Raw genomic sequence first — 19,932 nt, forward strand, 5'->3', positions numbered from 1 at the left:
TTAGTCTCTCTTTTTATTACTGTAAAAAATAGGTTTTTCCACCACATAAAATTTCCCTGTCATCACATGTGCAGCAAATATGCCCTTTCAGAGTAGTTAAAGGCTCGCCATTGAAGCACTCCACAAAGAAAAGCAATTCCAGATGTGAATCCACGCATCACAGTAAGCTAATGCAACACTGAGAGCCTTAAAACAGGCTGGCAACGACAGTCAGCAATGCACAGAGGCAGTGGGATGTCAGGGGCAGCTGACAAGAGGATGTTAGGTGGGCGAGTGGCATTTCATCATACAATCCATGTACAGTAATCAATGACCACTCACCGGTGGAGGGAAGAGGGACAGGAGAGAGAGTGAGAGTGCCAGTGGGCATGTCAGATAAAAGCACTGAAGGAGACAAACCGGGAACAGAGGGAGGTTGCATTGAATTTGCATCGAATTTGGGGTACAATGGAGAAAAGTGTGGACGTACAAAAGAGCACAAACTGTGGGAAAGATGCGGAGATTAAAGTAAGCAGATGATTATGTAAGCAATTGCTTGACGGGAGGGGAGACACACATAAAAGACCAGGGAGACTATGCTGATTGGAAAAGCTGAAGAGCGAGCACCTCCTCTCTTCTGTATAATCCATCTCTCAGCAATCGCTCTTCAGATCAAAGACACAAGCTTTATTACCCTAATTAAACATCTTTTGTTATGACAAAAAAAACCCCACTTGTTCTTTGTCTTTTTCATGCGTTTTTAATTTATTTACCCTTCAGTGTTCCTTCAGGAAGAGCTAAAACCAACACTGTTCATGCAATATGCAGGGGGTGTGCTTACAGTAAATGTTTTTACCTGTTACTAGAGCGTGACGGTCTCTGTTTGGGGCAAATCTGGTCAGCTATGCTTCTATTTTAAAAACACCACCAGCCTTGTAAGCCTGGCACATTTCAAGCAGCAGTGCAGATGGCTTTGTGAAACCAGCTCCAACATCTACTGCCTGGATTCACGTCTGGTTGGGGGGGGGGGGCGCAAAAATAAACAGGAAGTGCTGAGACAAACTGCTTTCAGAATAGCTGAGCTCAATTTCTTCCAGTGTGGAGGCAATCTATCGAACGCGGGGTGATTTTGAATCCACGAAACTGAGCCAGACATGATTCATGAGTCATGCATGTAAACAACAGTGTGTAAACCACGCTGTGTAGGACATCAGTTCTGACAGACAACTGGATTTATAAAGGATTAACCATTCAGGGGAATAGAAGATTGGTTACAGACAATAGCAAGTCTTTCTGACCATTGACTAATTGTATTGTGGGTGCTCTGATGTGCACCAGATTAATGAACATGTGCTGGGTGAGTTCAGGCAGAATACTGTGTCAACCAGACCATGAACACATGGTTCATGGTCTGTAGGGCTATACTGCTCCATTTTATCTATTTCCTCTGCTCTCCTGGCTTATATGGTCCTCTAACATAATAACAACGTGATTCTGAGGGTTTTAACTGTACAATCCAGGGCTTTGATTCGACTATTCTGATTCAAAATAAACACTAGCAGACAATTAAGATCCTCATTTATGCCATCAATCATGTGGCAAAACAACAAAACAACAGCCAGGCGGAAAACAAGGCAGTCCATCATGAAGAGGAAAGTCATCAATCATATGCTTTGTATGAAAAAAACCCAAATAATAAAGCTGAAGTTCATTATTTTCGGGGCAAGAGGTGAATTCCTGAAGTCTACCTTTTGGGCATGTTCATACTGTATCAGCGGTTTTTAAATATCATCAGGGGTAAAAGCCTGGAGGTGCAAACATTAGACCGATATTTAGTTTATATCTAAAATACTCTGGTGGATTTGTCCCTGGATTCTAGCAAAATCAATTTACCATTTACAGCAAAGGCCAATTTAACGGCCATGTTGAGCAGCTCTTGCTAAATTCTGACCAACTGTACAGTACAGATAATTAATAGGATTTAAAATGTATGTTTAGAGATTCTGAGTCATTCAATAAAATATTCATCGACGTGATGACTTTTCACCATCACTATTACATTTAATTTTCTATCTTTAACAGGGTCAAATGCCTTTTTGGCAGAGCTGTGGTTAGTGCTACTTGTTCAATACGTGTAATTTTTTAATCGTTAAGGTCAGGACACCTCAGTCAACATGTCCGGCTCTGAATGATTTTTATTTCACTAACGCTTGAGAGGATGTGGGATTTAGAAGAGGATTGTAACCAGCGCATTTCAGGCTCCTGACACAGACTCACAGAGTTATTGTGCCATCTGTTGGATTTACAGAGAACTGCAGCAGTGTGTTACTAGAGACAGGACAGAGCTTCAGAGGACACAAACTGTCTTTTTCTACCCTCATTAAAAACCTAAAATAAGGACAATTTGCACTGGATAAGTGTTGATTTAAAAAAAAATGCCACCACTGAGCAGGTAAAAGCTTAATGCTACATCATCAGAGTGTTTTCCAACGATTCTACTGTTTAATGCACAGTTTACAGATTAATGCAAACTATTACTACTACAGTGTTTTAATGACAAAATGTGACTAATGACCTTTGTTAATTTAACTAACTTGGCTTTGTGGTGGAATTATAACTATCTTCCAAATGTCATCTTTTCATTAATAACCATTTTCATACACACGAACCGCAATATTTTATGGGAAAATTATGTTATTTAACCGTTTTTGGATTAATATGCTGCTGTATTCAAGTGTGTGTTGTATTATACCACTGTAGATGTTGGTTAATGGTTTAGATCATTTTAATTATAACATAAGCTACTTTTGGGTAGTTTCATCTACAGCAATGCATAATATTCTATAAGATCATGACAAAATTGCAGTTGTCCTGTGAGAACCACGTATCTCTAACAAGTCACTAAAATAAAAAAAAAACAGATTTGGAGATAAGTAGTTTTCACTGGACAGAACAGGTAACTAGGAACTAAAGCTGACAAATATAGCGGAGGAAAAAGTACAATATTTCCCTCTGAGATGGAGTAAAGTACCAGTAACAAGTACCTCGAATTTGTTCTAAGTACAGTACTTGAGTAAATGCACTTCCACTGCAAAAACATTGTAAATAATACTAATAATGCGATGAAATGTTAAGTCTTCTTGGCTAATTTGGCTCTTTACTCTTTACTCATTAATTAAGGCCCCATACTATTTATGCTCATCCATGACAGAAGCAGGGTTTGAAGCCAGCACATTTAGATTTTGTGTTGGAAAAATACTCACTTTCGTCCAACATCAACAGCCCATGTGAAGTACATCAATCTGGTGTCAGTGTCAATCACATGAACGTAAACACAGTGAGCCTGAATGGGCCAAATGTCTGATGTTTCAGCATCTGCCGGCGGCGCTCTGGATGGGCGGGGTTGACCCGGTTGGAGGGGCGGGGCAGCTGAGAGGTCAAAGTTGAATTCATTTTGTCTTTTGTGCCAAGCAGAAGAGTGGAGTCCGATCGAACAGCGGTGTCTCTTCCCTCTTCCCCGGATCCTTTTAAAACTCCCTCCCGAACCTCTCCCCTTCTACCCTTGCCACCCTACCCACCCCCTGAACACACTTCAAGGGACGGTTCGGGTAAGACTTCCAGAAATATGGCTGTTTTTTTCCTCTTTGCTTTGCTTTCAGAGTGAAGGACGGGGATAACTCTGCGTGCCTCAGTGCGCTCCGTAGGCCGCGGGATCAGGCTATTTCCCGGATTAGACGATGCTAACGCTAGCGACCTGGACGGAAAATTACCTAACTGTATTTAACTTGGTAGCTAAGTTAGTCGTTAGCTAGTTGTTTTCACGTGTGTTTTACAGTTGGGGGGGCTCAATGACCCAGCAGTGAAGTTATTCCTGCTAATAAGAACGTAGGAAGTGGGAAATGACGGTAGCAATGTTACGGTGCTAACTTAGCTTTCAAACCTTGGTTGCGTGAGAGGCTGTGATGCTCTTTCTAAAATAGGATTTGCGATGTTTACGTTACCCTGTGAGCTTCCTGTTGTTACTGCCCATGCATACTCGATTTAAAGCTGCCATAATGTGAAGGGGGCGTTTTGGCAAGCTGAATTTAGGCCTTTAAAATATAGCGGCAAGCTATGTCGCCACATCTGTTCAATGCCAGAAAATAGCCATTGCCATTGGGAGACAGTGGGTCATTGTGCTAACGTGAATGAGTGGACTCAAGGCCAGTCTAATGTGAATTACTGGACTGAAACGTCTCATTCTGTCGGAGTAGCAAGCTAGTGGCATTAAAGTACAGTAGAAGCTCAAGTATACAAGATGATAACTGCCCGCATCACTTCAGTTAGCTGCACTTCACAGCAGCTTTATAGTAAACAAGGCGTTTTACTGAGATGTCCTCATAGTTTCCAGTAACTACATTTGTCCCTGATGGTCTCATTCTCCACTCTATTGCAGACATTCAGCCAGTGACCAAAGACCCACTTTGTTGGCCAGTTTAGTGGATTCAGCTGCAGCAATGGACTCAAGTTTGGTCGAAGGAGGACTTAATGTCACCTTAACCATCAGGCTACTCATGCATGGGAAGGTGAGTGTGGCTGCAAGAAATGTTTGGTCACAGGGTTGAAACGTGAGCTCAGCTCCAAAAGTCACTCCTCAATTGAATCTCTGCTGCTAAAATAAAAACAAGTGACTTCAGTTTTTCCTCTGTCAGCAACTACAATGACTGCATTTCTTGCTTTAACATGCGATTTTGTTTTCTTCTGTAGGAGGTTGGAAGCATCATTGGAAAGGTGAGTTGTTGTTTTTCCAGAATGATGCCATCTTCACCTTGCTCCTGTGGTGCATTTGGTAAGTTTGTATTTGTGCTTTCCTTACAGAAAGGAGAGTCAGTTAAGAAGATGAGAGAGGAGGTAAGATTTTTTTGTAACATGCAAGTAAATTAGAAGACACGTGTTCATTATTTCTGTGTTTTTGACTCATGCGTCATATGACAACTCTGCGGCTGATTCGTTACTTCCTGTTTTGTTCCTCTTTGTGCAGAGTGGCGCTCGCATAAACATCTCAGAGGGGAATTGCCCGGAGAGGATCATAACCCTCGCAGGGCCCACCACCTCCATTTTTAAAGCCTTCTCCATGATCATTGAGAAACTGGAGGAGGTTAGGTTTGCTCACTACAATACTAGACATGTTGTATCAATAAAATTGACGCTTTTTCCGACACAGATTTTCCTCTTGTGTCATCTTTCCTCCAGGACATTAGCACCTCAATGACTAACAGTACAGCCACCAGCAAACCGCCGGTCACCATGCGCCTTGTTGTGCCTGCCAGCCAGTGTGGCTCGCTCATTGGCAAAGGTGGCTGCAAGATCAAGGAAATCAGAGAGGTTTGTCACGTCATGTTTCTTTTTGTACAGCTTGAATCTGTGTCTTGCTGATGTGCTCTAACTCTTCCGGATTGTGGATCTGTCTTTGCAGTCAGCAGGAGCTCAGGTACAAGTAGCAGGGGACATGTTGCCCAACTCAACAGAGCGTGCCATCACCGTTGCAGGGACCCCACAGTCCATTATTGAGTGTGTCAAGCAGATCTGTGTCGTCATGCTTGAGGTACAGATGCTGTTTATCGTAATGCAGATTTTACTCTTTTGGGAATTTGTGATGACTGCTGCTGATATTCTTGGTGGTTTATTATTGGTGGGTGTTTCTGTTTTCGTAGTCTCCACCAAAGGGAGTGACCATCCCATACAGACCCAAACCCTCAGGCTCTCCTGTCATCTTTGCAGGTGGTCAGGTAAACAACAAATGTTTTTGGGGAAAATATTCCCACTTTGCACTGAAGCAGTTCTTGTTTTAATTCTACACAGGCTGTCTGTAGAGCTCCTGGCTTTGTTGTTGTGGAACAGAGGACTGATGGATATTGGAGTACACTGTGTGTGTGAGACACTGCCACACCCTCCTAAATGCTGTTTTCTCCTTGCAGGCATACGCTGTCCAAGGGCAGCACGCCATTCCACAGCCTGATGTAAGTGAAGGGCCCTCTGTAAGTGATCCAATATATTTGCAACTTCGGTCCTGGGAAGCCATGCCACCTTCTTATTTCATCCCTCTGACGCTTAGTTTTCCAACCACCACTGCCTGATACACATCCATTTAATAATTTTAGTGATTCTATTTATTTAAAGTTACCAATTATATACATTTTACCCTTTCAAATAAGTCACTAGTTCCATGTCCCATTTCATATTTTCCTCTCATTCTCACAAAAACCACTTACAAAAGAAAAATAATTACAAAATTTCAGCTTTGAAATGTCTTCAAGATTTTTTCTCACTCGCAATTTGTTTGCTTTCCACGTCCGTTCCTACAATGTTTCAACAGCTCACCAAACTTCACCAGCTGGCCATGCAGCAGAGCCCCTTCCCCATTGCACATAGCAACCAGGGCTTCCAGGGTAGGTGGACAGCTTGAAAGAGGGAATGCGATTGTCGTAGATTTGTAATAATCCGCCTAGTCAACACACTCATGGGGTTTCTTTGCATTTCTTTAGCTGGGATGGATGCCTCCGCACAAACTGGCTCTCATGAGCTGACCATTCCAAACGATGTAAGTCACATTAATCTCATTTTTGCTTATTTACTATGATTGTGAGAAACAAAGTAAATTGAGAGACGTTTTTTGGATGAGCTTATTTTCTTGCTGTTTGTATCTTTCCGTTGTTGATGTTGATGTTTCCTTTTTCTTCAGCTCATTGGCTGCATCATTGGCCGTCAGGGCGCAAAGATCAATGAGATCCGTCAGATGTCAGGGGCTCAGATCAAGATTGCCAATCCTGTGGAGGGCTCAACTGACAGACAGGTCACCATCACCGGCTCCCATGCCAGTATCAGCCTGGCTGAGTACCTGATCAATGCCCGGTAAGTGGCTTTACGTTAGTGCAACACATCCATCACAGAGCAGCAGTGTTTTAGGTCTGACTGTTTACATCTGAAATCGAAGTGATGGCTGAAAGCGTTTGGAGGGGTTCAACACTCACATGTCAGTAACACGATAACGAGCTGCTTTCATTTGATATTCTGGAGTTTTCTGACAGATTTGGGCAGAAAGTAGTCATGTCAAAGTCTTCAGAAGCAAACAGTTCATGTGCCTCATGCTCAATAATAAGATTAAAGACTGGGAAATTAAATTTATGGATATTTACCAAAGCACTGGACTTCTGTCAGTCAGGGCAGTTTCTACTGGTCACTTACTGGGAGGTAGAATACAGCAGATATTGACTGGTGGCAGAAATCATGCACTGTAAAAACTGACGTGGCCACTAATTACATCACCCCACTTCCAACTGTGAAATACATCTGAACATAAAGTCTTAATTTGGATAAGTAGGCAAGTTTTAAGTAAACTGAAAACTGCCATCTTTGAATGTTTATGGTCATTAGTGATTTATTTAGGAATTCATTTGATTGGATGGTAGAAGTTTCAGAATGGTTTTTATTCCTCCTCTTTTGTTTTGTGCATCACTCTCAATGTTTTTGCTGTTAACTCACAGTCTTCTCAGCTTGTCAAGCTCTGTGAATGACACTATCCTGCGATTGGCCGACTGATTAGAGTGCGACAGGGTTTAATATATTTATTATTAACGATATTGGCTGGGTTGGAGAGGATAAAAATTAAGGATGAAGTATAAAATATCTGTCTTGCTCCTCACTTATCTGACTTCAACCGTTTGGCTGCCATTTTTTGTTACTGCCAAATTGCAAGGTAGTTCATCATTCTCCAGGATATTCTGCAGGAAAGTGACTCACTGAGCTAATGAAACTTACAAGAAACGCAGCTCTTAACTGATGAAACAAAGATACATGAAATTTGCTGCATTGTTTCATTCAAGCAATGTGTCACTGTCTACAGTTCAGCTTTCTGTATGAGCTGAAGGAAAAAATTAAGTCGGGCTGCAACAATTAGCTGATTAATTGATTTGATTAAAAGAAAATGAATTGATAAATGCTTTGATTATCGATTAATCCTGTCAGACATTTGCTGATTGCAGCTTCTTAAATGTAGAGGTTTGCTGTTATTCCTTCTAATTTCTGATATTGAAGGAAGAGTCTTTGGCTGTTTGACTGTTGATTAGATCAGTGTTTCTCAACTCCAACTCAACACACCTGATTCAAATGAGCGGCTCATTATCAGGCCACTGCAGAGTTTGATGACGAGCTGATCATTTGAATCAGGTGTGGTGGAGGAGGGAAACCTCTAAAACATGCAGGGCAGGGGGGCCCGAGGACTGGAGTTGAGAAACACTGGATGAGATGAAAGAAGTGATGTGAAGACGTCACTTTGAGCTCTGGGAAATTGTGATGAGTATTTCCCCCAATTTTTTGACATTTTTACAGACTAAACAATTAATTGTGAATATAATAAGGATAATTAAATCAGTCGTTAGTTGTAGCCTTAATGTTAATGTTTTCCTGTTTGTTGTTGTGCTCCTCAGGCTGTCTTCTGAAGCTACTGGACTCGCAGCCAACTGACATGGAGGATCTTCATCAGCACCTAATGTAACCCCTCCCCCGACTTTTTACCAAGAGGTCCCTTATTGAACTTAATGCAAAAACCAAGTACTATAGACTCACTGTTTTCTCCTCTGCTTTGGTTATGAACCTACTCAGTTGTAATTACACCATCATCATGATATTGGTATTTTATTTATTTATTATGTTTTTAAATTCCCTTTGCATATAGTTTTTAAAGACTTCGTTCTGTTGTATTTTTTCCTCTTATTTTACTGTATATCTGTATGATCTTGATATAGGTAAAAAGTTTTAGAAAAATCTGAAAAGGCATAAATGTTTTTCTTATGTCAGATTTTTCTTAGAAAATGTAAAAATGAAGAAAAAAAGGCACACAGTAACATTATAGATGGACTGTTCTTTCCCTTCCTTTTTAAATATCTATTTATTTTTATTTAATACACAGCTCCTTGGTAAGAGTAGAATTCATTGATATTTGCCATCTTTTTGAAGCTGTACTTCCTGAATGAGGCATTGTGGGTTTAACGGGTTTTAGTGGGTGTAAATGATCTCCAGTTGAAGATGTATGCAGGAATAACCTTTTAGTCAGAAGGTAATTTATCCCTTGTTGAGTGCGGGTTCATAAGGAGAATTTTAAGCTACATTATGTCTCACCTCTAATTTGCTGAGTAATTGTTTTGTGTCATTCCTGTGTTTCCATCCGTTTTATTTCTCGATCAGGACTTTTGAGCATTGTTGTGTATTGGATTCTGATAAGGGTGGGTGGGGCCTTGGTCACCAGGAATGGGCCTGAATGAGAGGAAAATATTTTCTTTTCTCTGAAATTACTAAGACCATAGTAATGACGATGATGATAATAACATTGAAATGTTTGTTTTACATAGAGAAAATATTTTTTTTAACTGCAGGGCTGGGGAATGCTGCAAGGGGCAAAACTACAAGACATATTGGTCTTTATAAGTATATTATGCTGAGGTATTAAATTATGATTAACTAGAAGGAGAATTATAGAATTAACACTAGTTTCCTGCTATCTTTTTTTGCCTGGGTCAGATTTTATTTTTTATTATTCTTTGCAGGATGAAGAAACTCACGTTTTTGTGCACGTTTTCAAACTATTGTAGATCTGGGTGCAATTAAATTGTTGAAGAAATGAAATGCAGAAATAAAAAAAAAAGATGTGAAATGCTTCAACAGTCGTTTGTAATTTTTGTGTTGTAATGTCGTAAAGGCAGCTTTAATTACACACAGCTGTGAAAGTTCAGGAACAGCTTGGACATGCTTAAAGTCATTGAAGGCAGCCGCTGGTGTTTCGTTCAGCTGTCTTTCGCGACACAGGAAACTAGTGAAACATCCCGTCTTTTTAAACAAACATCACACTTCTTTTTTTTAACCAATACATTATTTATTGTTGCTCATAATATTTTGCTTTCGATATAATTCCTATGTTACAGGTACAATGTGCAATGCTGTATAAAAACAAAACATTTCTATTCAAACCCAAAGGATACTTACTGTTCTACTAGTAACCACCACAGAGAAGTGCTCTATTCCTTACTGGGCTACTTCTGCAGTTATCTTAAAGGGTAAAAGGAACAGCTGAGGTTTCTATGAAGCCTATCAACTTTGTGAACGACAGGAGTCCATTTGGTTCATTACTTTGAGGGGATTGCTACCAATTTTAAACATTAACATCGAATTTTTTTTCCACTACTCTGTGTGTGGAAAAAGTTTTAAGTCTTGTAGTTTGAAACAACTAAACGGCCTCAAGTGACGTTTTATGAGTCAATGAAAGTTCTATGGTTTCAGGGAAAATTCTCAGTCAAGCCTCTTAAAAGTGAATAGTTTCGTGTGTCTTCACTCCACTGTGACAGCAAACCGAATATCTTTGAGTTGTGGACAAAACAAAACATTTGTGGAAATCACAAACTTTGCAAAACACTGATGTTTTTCACCGTTGTGCCATCAAGTGGTCAATTAATTGAGAAAATATCATCAATTTAATTAAAATAAGCGTCAGTTGTAGCCCTAACAATATCTGGGAGTGTGAAGTTAGGAAGAAGTTAGCTTACCAGACCTCTGTAGCTGCTCCCCATCTCTGCCTGAGGCTACATTAGCCGCTACTAGCATAACACACGTGAATCTCCGACACAGGGCTCGTCAGTTACGTTGCATTATGGGTAACGTAGGCAGCAGGTTTTGACCAGTAAGGAGAACGTATGGATTAACGGTGATATCTCAGGTTCTGCTGCATGGATTTAGACATTTAAAAAAAAAATCCTATTGTGAGTCTGACAATGATGAGAGAGCAATGCTAAATATTTCACTACAGCACCTGCACCAGTGTTTGCTGCTGAGATATTACGTGGTTACCATTGCTAGTGAAGGTCAGAGGTCATTTCTATGAACACACGCACACCTTTCAAACGCATGTCCTACAAATAAAAGATTTTTTAAAAACCCCACAGTTTCAGAAATTGGCAGAGCAGAAGGGCATTTTGGGTGAACCCAAAAGTCTTCCATCCTATCACATATTTGATAAGCTTAATAGAAAACCTCAGACGTGTATTTGAAACTCAGTAGTAGTAGGGTTAAAAAAATAATATATTACCTACTGAGAATCCTAATTATGCATCATGATCGATGTCTTGGTGAGATTTTCATTCCATTTCGACTTTTTTTTTTTTTTTTTTCTTGAGTGCTGACATTTATTAACAAAAAACAAAATAACTAAAGTAATACTTTCAGGATTAAAAAAGTGTAAACTTTCACAAAATATAAAACTGACACATTCGAACCATAAATTATAAACATGTAGTCATGCATTTGTTCACAGGGCTGCATACCGTTTAGTCTTACATTTTTATCTTACAAATAAAATAAAGTTAGATATTTCTCATGTGGTATGTCATGGATATTTACATTATTATTCATTAGTATTTGATGCATTAGTGTGTGGAGTATCATGGAGGATGCTCCCAGAGTGAGGATTAGAGTGTTTAAAGGACAACGAGTGTGGTATCTTGTGCGTGCGTGTGCATCTGTGGAAGGGTTTTTGCTGAACTGGAGCAATGGCTAAGGTTACCTTGGTAACTATTTTGCCTAAAAAAAACCCTCTACTGAACTTAAATGACACTTATCTGATGTCACAAGCTGCCAAAATATCTGATGTCAGGTTATGACAAATGTCCTATGTCATCTGATGTAGGTTTGCCAGCCAACAAACTTATGAGACACCATAAGTCAACTTGTCATAGTCTGAGCGGTGAAGTAGGTGTGATCCCTCATGACAACAGTAATGTACTGCACTGACAGATTGGTGTACGCCTGTGACGGTTGTTCACTGTAGGGTAGCCGGAGGTCTTTGCTTAGTGTCCAGTGATCTATGGAGGTCCTGTATGGGGCACCTGGGGAGACCCCTGATAGGGCTGAGACGGTGACACCCACGCTCCAGCACTGGGAGGACGACTGGGTTCTCCGCTGCCTGACTGATCCAGCTCAGCGCTGTCGCAGTCCGAGTCATCACACAGGGCCCGACTCTGTAAGCGAGAGAGGAAGACATTATTTTTTTTTAACCTTATCATATGATCTTAATCTGAACTATATTTGTAAGATCAATGTAATGGATGAAAAAGTTAAATATTCTCTTCTGAAATGCAGTAACTTGAAAGGATATGTGTATATGTAAGTACCTCAAAAGGCAATTTAAGTACAGTTCTTGAGTAAATGTAGTTATTTACTTTCCACCTCTGGTTTTTGGAGTGAGTACTTTTCTATCATTCTAAGAAGATGACACAAACTGACACATGCGCCCCTCAGTGGAGCTGCTTTACCTCATTTGGATTCTGCCCGCCGTCCAGCTGAGCTTTGGTCTGGCCCAGAGCTCCGTCTCTCTCCGACAGGCCATCAGAAGCCTGCGCGGGATCAGTGTTGTCCGCTGGGATCTCCGACCCCTGAGAGAGGAGGTCGTCGCTGCGGTCGTCCAGCCTGTCGTCAGTGTTGGTGCTGACCACGTCGGGGGTGCCGCTGTGAGAGTGGTCGGTGGTGTGGCCCTCCTCGCCGTCCGACACCGACAGGTTCTCCGAGCTGAAGGTGGACACCGACTGGCACTTGGTGATGCTGGTCGGACGTCTGGAGAGATTCAAGAGAAACAAATCAAAATTTGAAATCACAGAATTGACGATGTGAAAGAACGACTCAAATTAAAAGTCATTTTACGCTGTCTGAATAAATCAGCGACTTGTCAGAGAGGGAAGATGGCTTGAGGGAATTTTCCAGTGACGGAGGACAGCAAGTTACTCACCGTCTCCGTGGTAACTCAACCTCACTGTCAACTTCTCCCTCCTCCTCTTCTGATGACACTCCACGCCTCTGTAGTCAGAAACAGGAAAAATGCATCAGTGAAAACGATCATAGTGTGACCAGAGGAATGCTGAGGAGTACGATCAGACATCTGACACGGTACCTGTTTGCGTGTGATAGCTGCCCTGTACAGAATGGCTGAAGGAGTGAGATGTTGACTCCCAATTCCCCCTGATGCCCCCCGGGGCAACCTGACAGCACCAGCTCCATCCTCTTTATCCTCTCCATCAAGAGGCAGACGTGGAGATCCCAGAGACCCCCGCCCTGCTGCTGCCCCCCTGCCACATGGTGAATCTGGGCTGCTGGAGAACGGGAATGATGCAGCATCCTCGCTCGGCGTGTCGCTGCGCGGAGGAGTTTCTGTGAGATCATCCAGACCCCCTGCACCCACTTCCGATCCCCCTAACCCCGCAGAGGCACTGAGGCTGCCCCCTCTCTCGAGCCCACCCACAGAGGACTCCCCTTTTCCCTGGCCCTCTGCCTCGAGTGTGGTGCAGATGAGGTCGGGGCTGGAGGAGGATAGCTGCCTCTGCTGCTGCTCGTGGCTGAGGCCCCGCAGGGCTGCCGAGGGCTCCAGGAGCTGTTTGGAGGTGTTAGTGGTAGAACTGTTAGCTTGGGCAGTTGTGTCCCTATGAGGGGACGACTGATTCGCCTTTAGTCCAGCCAGGTCGCCACTGCTGCCCTTACCGGGCTTGCGATGGCGGGTCTTTACCCTCCGGGACCGGTTGGGAGAAGTGGAGCTTCTGTTGGGGCAGGCTGGGATGGTGACTTGCATCACGGAGGAATCCATTTTGGGAATGATTACCTCAGACTTGAGGATGTCTGGCCTGAAGGAGTAGGAGGATTAGTCAACAACTACAATCCACAAGCCTAATGAATATTCATTTATCCACTTCAGTATCAATCTTTTATGAAATAACGACTGGAATGAGATCTCAGACCTCTTTCCTGAGGGCAGTTTCTGTGGGACATTTCTCTTCTTGATGAGTTTGTCCATGGAGTTGGAGGAGCTGCTCTGTCTGGAGCTGTGGTGCTTAAACAAACCTGGATATTTCTTATCCAGAGACTGCTCTCTCCTGGAAAAAACCCCAAAACAAATGACACCAAAGTGTAAAAGCGGCGGTATGTGGCTTATTAATTCATAAAGAACGCTACAAACATATAGCCTGAGTTCATGGATTTATCCGTACCTCTGCAGCTCTTTCTCTTTGAGCTCCAGCTGCAGCATGACAGCGCTGAGCTCCATGTAAAGGTTGTTAGCCCTCTCCAGTTTCCTCTCATAGTGCTCGCGAATGTCCAAAGCATGCCTGAGAAGAAAAGAGGCTGCTGATGTCATTGTGCATCCGCATGAGAGACTCCAAATCCTCCACAATAGACATGCACTGGAGGCACTTATTTCATCCACAGGGGCGGACAAAAGAATGACATCGAGAAATGGGACAGAGCGAAAGTGGCCTCATCCATGTAAGCTAACATATCTTAAGTACCATCATCTACTCATTGCAACTAATCCGGTACAGAGTGACACCATTGGTTATCATGAAACTATGGAGGTGACATCTAAAAGTAAAAAACAGACCTGAGCTCTTCTCTGCGTCTGTTGATCAGCTCCTCATCGAGCCGGTGGAGACAAGTACCCTCAGATTTAATCTTCTCAAAGTGCTGTTTCACCTCTTCTCGCCATTCAGCCTGATGAGAGCACATTTCTGTTAGCCAGCTCTGTCCAGCCAGAGCTCACTTTAAACCCAGCTCTTGTTTGTGCGGCAGTTAATGTCTGATGACCATGCGAGCATGAGCATCTGTCTCTGTCTGTGCACGTTTAAATGCATGAATTATGTGTTTCGGTGCATCTGCAGATCTTCCACATTCAGACTCTGAGAAGCAACCGTACCTGAGACTTGAAGTACGTCTCTTGTGGAGTGGACAGGACATCAGCTGACGCTATATCCAGATGAAGAAGGATCTGACGGAAGGAGGGCCTGTTCCTGGGCTTACAGTTCCTGCAAATCCAAGATGGGAAAGACAGCTGTGTACATTTACAATTCACCGTAAAATCAATAAAGTCCTTAAACCACAGACTAACGCCTCCCCGTGCATCTACCCCCAACCCGTCTACTGCTCTGCCTCTCCTTCCTCAATCGAACTGTCCATTTCCAGGTGTTACTCACCAGCACTGTCTGAGCAGGATCTTAAAGCCATCAGGGCAGCTCTCGGGTACGGGCAGCTGAAGGCTGTTGTTACCCACACCCCAGATGATGGCAGACGAGTCCACATCTTTATAAGGAATCTCTCCAGTCAGCATCTCCCACAGCACCACTCCAAAAGACCTTAAAGTTAAGCAAAGCTTGATTTATTCAAGAAGTCTCACTGAGGTCAAGATCTCTTTAAACAAAGAGACCAGAGGAAAAAAATTACATAGCAAAATGAGTTGAGTCAGAGCAGTGAGCACACACACACACACACACACACACAATATCAGGAAGTCGATTTTAAAATCCCTCAGAGGAATGAATGTCTCTGAAACACTCAAATGTATGGACACAATATCTGTTCTTCTACCAGGGAAGAGAACATGTGCTGATGTGTCTGTAACATATGTCAATGCTTGTCAGACTTACCAGATGTCCACCTTTTCTGACACTGGCTCATTCCGAATCACTTCAGGAGCCATCCAAGCTACGGTGCCAGCAAACGACATCTTGGTGCTCTTGTCACTGAGCTCCTTTGAGGTGCCAAAGTCAGAGATCTTTACCAGGTCATCATGTGTAATCAGCATGCTGCAGGCGTGAGGAGTGTGGAAACAGTGAGGAATCGGTCATGAAATTTCAGGTCTTGTATTGGCTGAATTTCTCATTAAGCTCGCTGTGTTGAGTGTGCCCACTTACTTGGGGGACTTGAGGTCTCGATGGATGATTTTGTGGAGGTGGAGGTAGTTCATGCCACCTGCAATGCCCATGGACCAGTCAACCAGGAGGGAGGGGGTGATTTTACGGCCCGCTCTCAGCACCTCATACAGTTGGCCTTGAGCACAGTATTCCATCAGGATACAGTAACAAGGAGCCTGGGTGCACACGCCCCTGGATGGGAGCACGGCAGGCAGATAAAATAGTACACGTGAACAAAAAGGGAAAGATATCAAAGTGTGATTTATGCAATTAAATGAAATGTGACCCTGTGGGATATCAGGAGTTCCCTCACTTGAAAGTGATGATGTTGGGGTGCTTGAGTTTGCGGAGGTGTTTGATCTCAGTCTCTTTGATGTCCCGCACTTTCTTTACAGCCACGTCTTCTCCGTGGAACTTGCCGAGGAAGACGGCCCCCTGTGCCCCGCTGCCCACCCACTGCAGGTCGGAGATTTCCTCAAAAGGAACCTCCCAGGACTCTAAATAGAGACCAACAAGTCGACAAAAAACAAACTGTGAGTAACTGTGAAATCATGAAGCGTTCAAAACAACTAAGACGGGCATTGCAACAGGACTTTTTCAATGGCACCCTTTGAGCAAATACTTAAATTATTATATCCATCACACATTGTAAAGCCTCCAAATGTCAATATGTGCTCTTGCCAGTTTGGACAGGAAGGAATCAGGGGGATTGCTGAGCAAATGCTAGCTCCATGCTACACATTAGAAAGGGCTGACAGGACACAATTACATCATACAAAGCGCTGGTCATGTTCAAACAAATGGCATATTGACAACTTATCCAGCAGACCATTACATTTCTATCCGGAGATAAGACAGAAATCGAGGGGAAAAACAACATCCAAGTCTAATCTGTCTGTCATCTGTCACACTGGCTCTACTTAAATGACTGTGAGAGGATGGTCACTAAAGAGAGACGAGCTGGGCAGAATAAAGGAGACAGGCAGATCAATTCTTCATGAGGTCCACTGAAGTGTCGAGATCTCTGGGGTGCTGCTGCAGCAGAGGCACATGCACATGCTGCTGCCCCTGGACAGCTGTGAACACTCACTGACGGACCCCTAAACACAGTCATGCTGCGAGCAGGACATGGCGGCAGCCACAGAGCAATGAAAATAATCAAGATCTCATGCTGGAGAACAGCAAAGTCAGTTTACTTTACGTAATGTACTCCAGTATTATATGCAGCACTTGTAGTTTTATTTCATTGTACACTTCCTCTCCGCTACATTTCAATGAGAAATATTATAGATTTTACTCCACTAGATTTATCTGAGAGCTGTAGTTAGTGGTTACTTTTTAGATTAAGGTTTTACATAAAAATATGCTAAGCTTAGAAAATGTAGTGTTTTGTTAAAGATTAAACTGATGGTCCCCAGACTTTTAGCTCATGACCCCTGACAGAAAAGCAGCATGTACTTGTGCGTAAATGAAGGACATTTACTTGTAATTAAGTATTTTTCGATTGTTGTCTCGGCACTTTTACTTTAAACGATCTGAATAATTCATCCACTATTATGGAGTTCAAGATTCATCCATGAGCTCAGATATGAACACTCTATGGTGCATCTCCACCATGGTTAAAGACATGCTGAATGAATGACATGTTTAAGTCACAAACTAGCGTGGCTTTTCTTTGCCCTGTGGCATTTAAACATACTGCCCAAACCACAGCACAGGGTCAGAAGTGGAGCATTTACTGTTATCTTCACATACCTTCATGGCTATGTTTGTGTTCAGTGGAGTAGGCCTTTCCAATCATGGTCCAGACTGGTTTTAGGCAGCCAAACAGTCCCTCCAAAAAACCTCCACTTCCTGATTGTAGCCGAATGTTCTCCGACTGGCTCCGAACAGCGCCAGCCTCTGGACTGTGGCCGGCCTCGGCCCCGCCGCCACACTGGCAGGCCTCATGTTCATGTAGTTTTAGCACACTGTTGTCAAAGTGGGCTGAGGGTCCATCACTGGGAGTGGGGCTACTGCCGCCCGGTGCCACCTGTCCACCCGTGTCGATGGACAGCACGTTACGGAGGACACACTGTGTGGGGGTCAGGTCCGTTTCGGGGGTGCAGGCAGGGGTGTCTCCATCGAGTCTTCGATAGGGGGGTTCTGAGATGGGGGTACTGAAGCCTGACAGGGAGGGGGAAGGGGCACGGGGCTCATGGATACAGGTCCCACTCATCAGGGGTTTCCCCAACACTGCAGGTTAGGGTGGATGGAGGATGGAAAGATGAGAAGAACGCCTGGAGAGGAAGATTTATGATAACAAGAATGACTGATGACTGTTAGTATAACCATACTTCATCCTTGTGTTAATAGGCAAACAGTACGCTCACTGCCTCTCAAGATAACAAGTGTAGATTCATTTCAGCACTGGACAGCTCCGCGAGGGAAATGGACAGCTCCATTTGCAGTGAGGAGCTGTCCAGTGCTGAAGAGGCTGCTACCTTCCTATCTGCTGCCTCTTTTGATCCTCGACTTCTCACTAACTTTTCTTTTACTCAAGCTATGCAAAACACCAAAACAATGGAGTCACGCTGTGAGTTGGGCATCCAGCCAGTCCCCCAATTTAACCACTCAGTCAGTCCATTTCCACAACTGATTCTGTCTGAATCATGCAGCAAAGCCTCATCTGCGTGTCTATGAATGGGAGATCCAGCCTGCCCAGTGGAGCCATCACCCAGAGTGGAGATGGGCTTTATGAATGAATCGACCAGAAGAGGTTGTACAGTCCGCATCCTTAACGGTCACCTGTTCTTCAAGTGTCCCTCTGAGGCGCATCAGTGTCTCACAAGATCAGACCAAAGCCACTCAGCGGCTCCCATACGTCGTCCGTCATGCATCAGGGAAATAGCATTGTACAAATCTGAAGAATATGACGAATTGCATAATCACCCCAATGTGGATGTGTACGTCCGTGCGTGCGTGCGTGCGTGACTGCATGTGTGTATGAGAGAGCGACGGCGAGAGGGAGAGGGAGAGAGAGAGAGCGAGAGAGAGCACATGTATCCAATTCACATATCCTACTCCAGCTCCATTTCTTGTACTGCACCACTGCATGACAAGAGCCACGGCGACTGAGCGAAATGAGAGCGTGAAAAAACGGGCAATAAACAACCACCGGGCCTGTGCGAGGGAGCAGCGCGCGCACACACACAAACGCAGGAAGATCAATCTTTAAATAACCGAGGATGTGATGATGACACTCAGCAGCATCACAGCCGACGTGCATGAATTGCAAGCCCGATGCCTACTATGGTCCATGCCAAGTGAAACTGCCGCAGCGTCTGTACATTTACTCAGCGTTGGCATCAACACAAATATTTCATACTGAGGGCTTTCTGGCTGCACAAATATGATATTTCTAGCGTTCATCGACGATGATTCGTTTCTTGGCAGCATCAGTTCATTGGTGCAGTGTGAGCGGCATGAACGCTACCGCACCAAGCAACGGCATCATGCCTCACCGTCCTGTGATACCTGATTTCTTATTCAATCAGCATTTAACCGGATAGTGTGACATTCCCATACCTTTCTGCCTGGTTGATGTCGCGTTGTCAAGTGAAGGGGTGGGCTCGGCTTTCAATTTTGTCGGTGATAACGAGCAAATCGTAGTTTTTCTTCGGCCCGGGCTGCCTGTTGTGTTTCCAGTCCCTAGATCCACGAGTTTCACGTTACTGGGATGGATCCCAGCGGGCAAATTGTGTTATCAATAACCGGGGACCCATGCAACGTGAGGCGCGCTGGGTTTTTTGGGGGAGGGAGCTGTCTCCTTCCCAGTGCTGAATTGACGTCACGGAAATGCGAGTTGTGCCGCAAGGGGGCGCTGCCACCATCCTCTGCAAACACACGGAATTTGCTATCAGTTTTCCATCGTCACATCCATCGTCTCCATTCCCAAAAATGCGCCTTTATGGGCGCATTTCATTCACTGATTCACTGTTTGAGCCATGCGTCAGCCAGACAGTCCTGGGTCCTGTGTCAGGCAGCATCCGCATCTGCTTCTGCTGCTGCTGCTGCTGCTGCTGCTGCTGCTGCTGATGTGTCCTTGAGCAAGACACGCCGATTCCCCGCCGGCGTCAAGGATGCTGATGTGCAACTGACCATGCGCTTTGCCCTCTTTGGTGAGGAGGGAATGGCAGCATCTTATGTGTCACATGACAACACA

General features: G+C 43.7%; 2 protein-coding genes across 3 annotated transcripts; one reads left to right on the forward strand and one right to left on the reverse strand.

The window, feature by feature from the left end:
• The first annotated feature begins 3,278 nt into the window (after positions 1 to 3,278).
• Positions 3,279 to 9,675, forward strand: LOC139334668 (poly(rC)-binding protein 2-like). 2 transcript variants are annotated; one of them, XM_070967712.1, is made up of 13 exons: positions 3,279 to 3,587; positions 4,415 to 4,544; positions 4,726 to 4,749; positions 4,837 to 4,869; positions 5,000 to 5,116; positions 5,212 to 5,343; positions 5,435 to 5,563; positions 5,673 to 5,747; positions 5,937 to 5,996; positions 6,335 to 6,407; positions 6,504 to 6,559; positions 6,701 to 6,870; positions 8,445 to 9,675. In XM_070967712.1, exons 2-13 carry the CDS (start codon positions 4,476 to 4,478, stop codon positions 8,479 to 8,481), a joined length of 975 nt encoding a protein of 324 aa, XP_070823813.1. In that variant the 5' UTR covers positions 3,279 to 3,587; positions 4,415 to 4,475; the 3' UTR covers positions 8,482 to 9,675. The 2 variants fall into 2 exon arrangements, with proteins under 2 accessions (XP_070823813.1, XP_070823814.1); XM_070967713.1 differs by having other exon boundaries at positions 3,426 to 3,587; positions 5,937 to 5,978.
• Positions 9,676 to 10,755: 1,080 nt separating this feature from the next.
• map3k12 (mitogen-activated protein kinase kinase kinase 12) lies at positions 10,756 to 19,859 on the reverse strand. Its single transcript, XM_070967711.1, has 14 exons — positions 19,296 to 19,859; positions 17,484 to 18,007; positions 16,042 to 16,225; positions 15,729 to 15,920; positions 15,462 to 15,620; positions 15,012 to 15,170; positions 14,735 to 14,843; positions 14,423 to 14,532; positions 14,034 to 14,150; positions 13,785 to 13,919; positions 12,947 to 13,670; positions 12,785 to 12,852; positions 12,315 to 12,612; positions 10,756 to 12,020 (listed from the first exon to the last, which is right to left on the reverse strand). The coding sequence occupies exons 2-14, from the start codon at positions 17,944 to 17,946 to the stop codon at positions 11,865 to 11,867; spliced, it is 2,874 nt and encodes a 957-aa protein (XP_070823812.1). The 5' UTR covers positions 17,947 to 18,007; positions 19,296 to 19,859; the 3' UTR covers positions 10,756 to 11,864.
• Between the last annotated feature and the right edge of the window lie 73 nt (positions 19,860 to 19,932).

This window comes from Chaetodon trifascialis, chromosome 8 (genome assembly GCF_039877785.1).
Source record: "Chaetodon trifascialis isolate fChaTrf1 chromosome 8, fChaTrf1.hap1, whole genome shotgun sequence".
Classification (NCBI taxonomy): Eukaryota; Metazoa; Chordata; class Actinopteri; order Chaetodontiformes; family Chaetodontidae; genus Chaetodon; species Chaetodon trifascialis.

What these genes read in the sequence shown, in the direction of transcription:
- map3k12 (XM_070967711.1), bottom strand. Translation starts at nt 17,946, where the DNA reads ATGAGTGGGACCTGTATCCATGAGCCCCGTGCCCCTTCCCCCTCCCTG. An exon ending in ACACAAACATAGCCATGAAG is followed by an intron (nt 16,226 to 17,483) that starts GTATGTGAAGAT and finishes GTCTCTATTTAG; the next exon opens with AGTCCTGGGAGGTTCCTTTT. An exon ending in GCGGGCAGAATCCAAATGAG is followed by an intron (nt 12,021 to 12,314) that starts GTAAAGCAGCTC and finishes TCTCGCTTACAG; the next exon opens with AGTCGGGCCCTGTGTGATGA.
- LOC139334668 (XM_070967712.1), top strand. Translation starts at nt 4,476, where the DNA reads ATGGACTCAAGTTTGGTCGAAGGAGGACTTAATGTCACCTTAACCATC. An exon ending in TCATCTTTGCAGGTGGTCAG is followed by an intron (nt 5,748 to 5,936) that starts GTAAACAACAAA and finishes TTCTCCTTGCAG; the next exon opens with GCATACGCTGTCCAAGGGCA. An exon ending in GAGTACCTGATCAATGCCCG is followed by an intron (nt 6,871 to 8,444) that starts GTAAGTGGCTTT and finishes TGTGCTCCTCAG; the next exon opens with GCTGTCTTCTGAAGCTACTG.